The sequence below is a fragment of the Arachis hypogaea genome, unplaced genomic scaffold (genome assembly GCF_003086295.3).
Source record: "Arachis hypogaea cultivar Tifrunner unplaced genomic scaffold, arahy.Tifrunner.gnm2.J5K5 arahy.Tifrunner.gnm2.scaffold_592, whole genome shotgun sequence".
Classification (NCBI taxonomy): domain Eukaryota; kingdom Viridiplantae; phylum Streptophyta; class Magnoliopsida; order Fabales; family Fabaceae; genus Arachis; species Arachis hypogaea.
Window position 1 is genome coordinate 1 of NW_027255745.1, and position 8,000 is coordinate 8,000.

Consider the following 8,000-nt stretch of genomic DNA (forward strand, 5'->3'; position numbering starts at 1 on the left):
TCCAAACACATTGCATTGGACCTTTTTCCTAGAGAAATAACTTTCAAAAGATCAAAAGGATGTAACTATATATTTATTGTTATAAACATAAAGCATGGAACACAAAAAAAAAAAAATTGAATGCATACAACATAACTACTGATATAGGAGAAACTCAAAGACATATTACCCATGACTAAAAACTTCTAGCACAACTGCTTTGATGAGCTTCCCATATGATGCTACATCTCTTTCTTTTCGAACACCAGTAATGATCCCAACAAAGTCTAATAATTAAATTGAAATATATACAATTTTGAATTAGAAAGCACAGTTGGTAAAACAGAATACTGTGATACTAAAAGGGTAGAGCAAGAAACTTGTACAAACCAATAAGGAAATTGTGGTCCTTTGTCATTTGATCAATTTCATCTATTGATGTAAAACACAACCCGGAATGAGTTATCCTTGGAGAGACCACAGAAACAACAGAGGTCTTGTATTGAAACAAAAGCCTGAACCGATGTTTGGTCACTCTGTTCAAACCAGTGTTTGGCAAAACTGTAAAATTGGTTATCAAATACAGATCACCTTCATTTAGAGACACAGCAAACTTTGATATAAGCTCATCTCTAATGGTAGCTTGGATCTTGTGTAACTGCAATTAAAACAAGAAAAACATATAAGTTTGCAACAAAGAATAAAAATTCCCTTCAGCATACCTAAAAAAAATGAAAAGAGCATAGTAACAATTCATAAAAAAATTAAAACAACAAAAACATATCAGTTTGCAACAAAGAATAAAAATTCCCTTCAGCATACTTAAAAAAAAATGAAAAGTGGCAACAACTTAAGGAAACCCTAAAATAAAATAAAACTGACCTTCTCATCCATTAAGACCATATGCAACAGATTTTGAGAAGGATCCAAAGCAGTATTCTTCTGGTACCACAACTTCACAACTTTAACATGCACTTTCCATGATTCCCTCCAGGGAGTGATTTTCTCCACCAAATCAACAGGATTATTCATTCCCAACATATATAGAACAACAACACCAAAAGAAGAAAATATAAAGAGAAGTTTTCAGAATCAATAAGAGAAGATAAACAGAGGAGTTGGAGTTATAAACTCCCAAAGTTAACAAACACTAAAGCTTACAATGAAAGCTTCACATATGGGACAGAGATAGACTAATAGGCATATATAGATTGATATCCCTACACACATCATTTAGGACGATATCACAAGTAACCAAATACTGATAGGAAAAGAGCAAAAACAATGTGGGAAGAGACATGTTACAAATTACCAAGTACCTACCACATATTGCTGATTTGACAATTCACAATAAAGCAAGAACAGAATTTCATGAGTCAAGTATACCTAACACTACAGTAAACTTCAGTCCAATAGAAGTAAGAACATCATATAAATTATACTCAGCAAAACCCCAAAGAAAAAATTATTTTCCCGAAAGACCAAACCACAAACATATGACAGAACCGTTGATTTGAAAAAAAAAGTAACAATCACCATGATTAGATCAGAAACCAAACAACTAAAAACTAAACGATGCATAAGAAAAACAGTAACAATTATCAGGAAAAAAGGAATTGAAATTGGAGAAGGAAACCCTAACGCTTCAAAAGGAGGAGAATAGAATCTAGACCACATATATCTCTTGAATCGCGGTGCCGACATCTGCTATCTAAATCACAGAAATGGAGAAGGAGAAATGCCGTATGACCAAGACAGAGACAGAAAGAGGAACCTTGGGGAGAGAGAAGACACGCAACCGACAGAAGAACACCTTCATGGTAGAATCGAATGGAATCGCAGAGATATCCATACCTTCCCTGCATGTCGCCAAAACCCACGAGAGAAGAAGAAACCTCAGCGACGGAGCCCACAGGGAAATGATCCAACGGATGCACTCAGCTTAGGGATGAAGACAATGCGCTGAGCTTAGGGATGAAGACAATGCGCTGAGCTCCAAGGTCTTTTAGGGAGAAAGTGATTAATTTGGGGAAAAAAATTAACCAAAGTCACATTATCTAACTTTAGTTAGGGTTATGGCTAAATTGAGAGGATTGTATTAATAAAAACATAATCCTCAAACCAAGTATGTTAAGAGGTACTAAGAAAAAATTCACATATGAAATTATAAAAAATTCATTACTAATAATATATTTATTACTTAAATATATTTGTTAGAAACATCAAAATTAAAATAATATATTTATTACTTAAATATATATGTTAGAAATATAAAAAATTTATTGATTTTTAGATCTTGATAAAAAATAAATTGATTAAATTTTATCTCATGTTCTTATGTCTAAGTAGTCATATAGTCCATCAAAATTGTTTAGTGTTAGAGAATATACACCATTCTCATCATAAAACAATTTTGTTTGATTAAATCCCATTGTCACATAAATGTTATGATCAATTTACTTTATGAAGTTATTTTTTTTATATTTATTTTAAAGATATTTTTTCTTGCTTTCTTTTCACATTTCAAATCTGGTATTAACTATTATAAAATATTTTTTTTTCAACAAAATTGCTTAAGTAAAATAATTGATATATTAACAATATAGTTTCTTTCAATTTATTTGGAAAAGACAATATTAGATTTAAAAAAACAAATAATCAAGTTTTTCAATAAATTTTAATACCATCAAATCCACGTAATAAATTGAGATGGGGATATTTTTTAAATCAGCACGACAATTATGTGCTAATAGAATATCTCATATTTATATGGACCATTTTATTATATTGTATAGAAATCAAACTTTAATATAAAAGAAGAATATTGATAAACTCTAATAAATATATAACATTTTAGTGCAAGACTTACTACTTTAAATTTCAATAGCCTAATACCAAATATGTCCTAATACAAATAATTTGTATCAAATTTAACAGTGAAATAATATTAAACACAAGAAAAATTATTCTGCACTAAAATAAAAGATTTAAAATATCAAACATCAAATTACAACTTGACCTAAATATTAGAAACAAAATAATAAAAAAAATAGAAGAGAGAAACCACCAAAGAATTTTTATTCTAACAAAAGATATAATCTACATTAAAATCAAATTTTATTGACAAATTTAAAATCAAATTTATATTGATATGATTTGACTTTTCCCTATAAGAAAAGATAAATAATTATTTTTATTAATAAAACGCTCATATCTTATTCTTATTAATATATTAAGAATACACTTTGCTTATCTTTCTCTTCCGAAAAAATAATATCAAAATAAAAAAAGTAATTAAGTAATTTTTTTAATAAAATTCAATATTTTCAAAAGCATGAAATGAAATAACTTTTTCATATGAAAAAAATAACTATATTTGAAAAAATCGCTTTTTAAACTAAAAAAAAAACCAAAATAAAATATGAAGATATCAATCATCAAAGTTATCCACTAAAAAAGATAGTATATTTTAAATGAGCAGAACAATTATCTATTTATACAATATTCCACATTTATATAGACCATTTAATTACATTATATAGAAATCAAAGGATAATATAAAAAAAGAACACAGATGAACTATAATAAATGCATAACATTTTATTACATAATTAAATACTTTAAATCTGAATAGTCTAATACAAAATATTTCCTAATATATAAAATTTGTACCAATTTTAAGATTGAAATAATACTAAAATGGTGTAAAATTATTTTGCACTAAAATAAAAGATTTAAAATATTAAACATGAAATTAGAATTTGACCTAATTATTAAAACGAAAACAATAATAAAAAAATAGAAGAGAGAAAGCACAAAGAAATTTTTTTCCTAACAAAATATATAATTAGATTATAATTGAATATTTTCAAAACCACATAATGAAATACATTTTTCATATCTTTTTCATATCAAATAAAATAACTGTATTTAAAAAATAGCTTTTCCAAGTAAAAAAAAAACAAAATATGAACATATAAATCATCAAATTTATCCAAAAAAGCACAATTATCTACTTATACAGTATCACATAATTATAAATACAATATATATTATGCAATTTAAACCAGTTATTCCGATACTAATGATTAATCGCGTGAAATTTATTGATTCGGAGTACTCTTTCTTTTTTTTCTTTTAAATACAGTATATATTATGCAATTTATTTATTTATATATTTATTGGTAACATATACTTCTTTTTCTCCAACTAATATATTCTATATTTATAAAAGGTATGAATACTTTTCCTTCACAACATCATTTAATTTTTTTTTAATAGAAACTAATGGTTCATAAACAATAATGCATCTAGTGCACACGAAATGCTTGAGACAATTTTAAAAATACCCCAAAGAAGATGTCCCTCTACAAAGAACATATACACAAAATCAAAACTATAAATTACACAGTTAAAACTGAATCATATAACAAAAAAATACATTATATCTTATCAAAAACTTCCTTAAATACAACGTTTTCAGTCTTGGCAGCATCAACTAATCCTCATCACAAAGTAAAATCTTAAGACCATTTCTATTCCTAACTCGGGAAAGAGCTACATAAAGCTGACCGTGAGAAAACACAGGACGACGCAAGAACAAACCGACTGTTGATAATGTCTGACCCTGACTTTTGTTGATTGTCATTGCAAACGACAAAGAAACCGGAAACTGACGACGTTGGAATTTAAACGGTATAACCGTATCACTAGGAATCATATTCATTCTAGTGATAAAAACTTTATCCCCAACATTGCTACTAGAAACAATATCGGCACCAATCACATTTGTCCCTAGATCTCGCACGACAAGTCGAGTCCCATTACACAAACCCCCAGCCGGATCAATATTCCTCAACAAAATAATAGGCACGCCTATTTTCAACTTCAACAAATGATTAGGTAGACCAGAACACCTAATCTGATTCAAGAATTCAACAGTTATCCAATCAACATCAACATCAGAATAAGCATCGCTACCACATATCGAATCAGCACTGAGGTAACTTTTCTCCTCACCGGGCAACAGGTCAACTATATAATTGTTTATCTCTTCAACATTTTCGACAGTCGGAGCAAGTATTGCCCTATCTTGGAAAAAACTTGGATCACAAAAATTCTGAACCAAATTTGGATAGATTGTATTTACAATATCTTCCACTGGATTTTCCAAGACAGGAATGATTAGATCAGAAGGAATATCAACAAAAAGTTTATCGTTGACCACTGCTCCACATCGACCTTCACCGATTTGAAGTACCCAATCTGAAAACGACCTTAACTCCTGAGCAGTTGATTGTTCCGATCCGGTTGCTAACCTCATATTTGTTGTCAATCGCAAAACTTCACAGTATTTCCAAATGATAGAAGAATTTATGGAAGCCATGACAATCTCAGCACGCGAACCTTTTGGAATAACTGGCAACACCTGCCTGAAATCACCACCCAGAACAACCACCTTCCCACCAAAAGGTAAATCTTTATTCCTATCAGAGACTAAAACCATTATATCACGCAACGTCCTGTCAAGCGCTTCAAATGCTAATTTGTTAGTCATCGGTGCCTCATCCCAAATAATCAAATCGGCCAACCGAAATACCTCAGCTTTTGGACTGTCATTCTTAATCCGGCAAACAGTTCTTCAGTCAGATCAACAGGAATATTGAACATAGAATGAGCCGTCTTACCACCAGGTAACAACAGAGAAGCAATACCACTAGAAGCAACATTGATAACAATCTTTTTCTCAGATCGCAATCTAGCTGACAAAACTCTGTATAAAAAAGTTTTTCCAGTGCCACCAAACCCGTACACAAAAAAGAACCCATCCTTCTTATTCGAAACACAGTCAATAATTTTATCGTAGACCACCCTCTGTTCTTCATTTAACTTTAAGAGATCTGCATCATGCTCACGAGACAAAGAAACAGTATCATACTGCAACTCACGCAGCAGCATCAAATTGCTAAATTGAGAGACTAAGAGTTATTAGGAACGGGCATGCCAGCATAATTTCTCAATGATTTTCCATTACTCTGCAATAGTTCTCAACTCCAACAAACAAAAGTCTGTAACTCGTCTTGACTCATAGTAAGATCTACGTTCAACAATAATTAATAAATATTAGCACCATAATATAACTTCTCTACTGTGTCGATGCGTGTGTGCCTACCTATCTTGTAATAAATTCACAAAACAAAAATTTACCAGGATATCGCAACTCGTGTCTTCTACGGTAAAGAATATCATCAGACAAATAAGTCCAAGTTTGCTCCCAAACTAACAGAGGTCTTCCCATGGAACCAGATAACAGCAACATCACAAAAAGCCTCCTTAGCTGCGCAGCCGACGCTAACTCAGCGACTTCCTTAATAGCAGAAACATACTCATTATCATCTATCAAGAATCCCATGGTGGAACATGCCTCTTGAAATGTATCATATGTAACACCATTCACGGTTCTTATACTTCGAAAGCTAGTACAACCTCTCTGGACATTCAAAAGCATCCGCATGTAGAAAAGTTCACCAGATGAAGGATGAGCAAAACTCAATCTTCCAATTGAAAATCCCTTTATCTTGGCTTCCACTCCCTACTCCTCAAACAATAGACAAATTTCCCTGGATATTCAACATATGTTAGAGACCGCCCCTCCGAGAACCGCCTGTTGGCCATCATCCAACCCGTAAACATCGTCAACAAATCTTTGTTGCACAAATAAACATGAGTAGTGATGTCAGCATCATCGAATACAACATGTTGCTGGTTGGGCAAGTGAAAAGTCAACCTCTGTACCGACGGCCATCTTTGATGAATATCATAAGCAAAAATTCTCCACATGGATTCAGACGGTGACAAATAACGACAATCATAATACTGTTTGATCTCATCAACCACTTGAGAAGATTGACCAACATCATATCTCTCTCCAACAGTTGCGGTCACCCGATCTGGACCCTTGTTAACATATTTAAATAGATACTTGATAACGTTTGACTTGTTACAGAACTCGAGATTTATGTGAGCTTGGTATTTCATTAACAACAGTGGATTATAGGGCACAACAAATCTATTGTCGATATCGACATCATTGATCTTCACTGTGACACCCATATTACGACGTCTATATATTGGATAGCCATCTTCATCAAAGCTCGTTTGGTCAACAATTTTTTGGATAAAATTTTGAGCACTTACCATCTTTCATGCAAGGAGAACTCGGTCTAAGTGGACCACAGGGACCATGGATCATGTACTGGTGACAACATTATAAAGAGATGGAAATTTCTGGGGATTGGGTAGCTCGGCACAGATGAATTCATCAACAATTTCAACACTTTGTAAGTTGCTTTCCGCATTAAGCCACAGTAGCATGTGTGCATGCGGTAGACCCCTTTTTTGAAACTCAATAGTATACATACCTAAAAAATACAAAAAACATTCTGAAGAAGCCAAACAACTACATCCCAAACACGATTAACAGAAATTGAAATCCTAACAAGAAAAGAACTTACCTGCATTAAGTGGACCAAAAAACACACCTTCCTTGAGATCATTAAGGAGGCACTTCAACTTCGCATGAAAGACACGACAAGAGATATCAGGACGATCAGCGATCGGAATTCGCTCCCGCTCCGTAAACCGCTGAAACTCAGGCCAATTTGGATTACACGTAATAGTGAGGAACAAATCTGGATACCCAAAATGTTTGCAAATCGCCATGGCATCCTGACAACGGTTAAACATATAACGTCTACCACCAGTGAATGAGGAAGGCAAAATGATTCGTGTCCCAATTGAAGAAGCCTCATCATCGCCACGACGCATAGCCTCCTCTATTCCTTGAAGGACTTCTCCTCTAATTGTACTTTGCTTCATTCTAATCCCATACAACCTCTGCGACTCAATCATCGTGAAACAATCAACAACAAATTGTTGAAACAACCGCCTAGACTTGTGAATGATTCCATCTTCGTGCTCCCTAATCTGGAGACGAAAACATATGAATTCCCTGAGGGAAA

General features: G+C 32.5%; 4 protein-coding genes across 4 annotated transcripts; all 4 read right to left on the reverse strand.

The window, feature by feature from the left end:
* Nucleotides 1–23: 23 nt before the first annotated feature.
* On the reverse strand, nucleotides 24–1,381 carry LOC140183470 (uncharacterized). The gene is made up of 3 exons (XM_072231914.1): nucleotides 862–1,381; nucleotides 370–637; nucleotides 24–266 (listed from the first exon to the last, which is right to left on the reverse strand). Exons 1-3 carry the CDS (start codon nucleotides 1,018–1,020, stop codon nucleotides 166–168), a joined length of 528 nt encoding a protein of 175 aa, XP_072088015.1. The 5' UTR covers nucleotides 1,021–1,381; the 3' UTR covers nucleotides 24–165.
* A 3,096-nt stretch (nucleotides 1,382–4,477) lies between these two features.
* On the reverse strand, nucleotides 4,478–5,536 carry LOC114927414 (uncharacterized). The gene has a single exon (XM_029296988.1). It carries the CDS (start codon nucleotides 5,534–5,536, stop codon nucleotides 4,478–4,480), a length of 1,059 nt encoding a protein of 352 aa, XP_029152821.1.
* Nucleotides 5,537–6,552: 1,016 nt separating this feature from the next.
* LOC140183471 (uncharacterized) lies at nucleotides 6,553–7,092 on the reverse strand. Its single transcript, XM_072231915.1, has one exon. The coding sequence runs from the start codon at nucleotides 7,090–7,092 to the stop codon at nucleotides 6,553–6,555; it is 540 nt and encodes a 179-aa protein (XP_072088016.1).
* Nucleotides 7,093–7,227: 135 nt separating this feature from the next.
* Nucleotides 7,228–7,890, reverse strand: LOC140183472 (uncharacterized). Its single transcript, XM_072231916.1, has 2 exons — nucleotides 7,494–7,890; nucleotides 7,228–7,400 (listed from the first exon to the last, which is right to left on the reverse strand). The coding sequence occupies exons 1-2, from the start codon at nucleotides 7,888–7,890 to the stop codon at nucleotides 7,228–7,230; spliced, it is 570 nt and encodes a 189-aa protein (XP_072088017.1).
* Between the last annotated feature and the right edge of the window lie 110 nt (nucleotides 7,891–8,000).

Excerpts from the sequence above, each read along its gene's own strand:
- LOC140183470 (XM_072231914.1), bottom strand. The coding sequence starts at position 1,020 with ATGTTGGGAATGAATAATCCTGTTGATTTGGTGGAGAAAATCACTCCC. Across the intron at positions 638-861 it reads TGGTCTTAATGGATGAGAAG|TTACACAAGATCCAAGCTAC; the intron begins GTCAGTTTTATT and ends TTTTAATTGCAG. Across the intron at positions 267-369 it reads GGACCACAATTTCCTTATTG|ACTTTGTTGGGATCATTACT; the intron begins GTTTGTACAAGT and ends TTTAATTATTAG.
- LOC114927414 (XM_029296988.1), bottom strand. The coding sequence starts at position 5,536 with ATGACTAACAAATTAGCATTTGAAGCGCTTGACAGGACGTTGCGTGAT.
- LOC140183471 (XM_072231915.1), bottom strand. The coding sequence starts at position 7,092 with ATGGGTGTCACAGTGAAGATCAATGATGTCGATATCGACAATAGATTT.
- LOC140183472 (XM_072231916.1), bottom strand. The coding sequence starts at position 7,890 with ATGATTGAGTCGCAGAGGTTGTATGGGATTAGAATGAAGCAAAGTACA. Across the intron at positions 7,401-7,493 it reads TTTTGGTCCACTTAATGCAG|GTATGTATACTATTGAGTTT; the intron begins GTAAGTTCTTTT and ends TGTATTTTTTAG.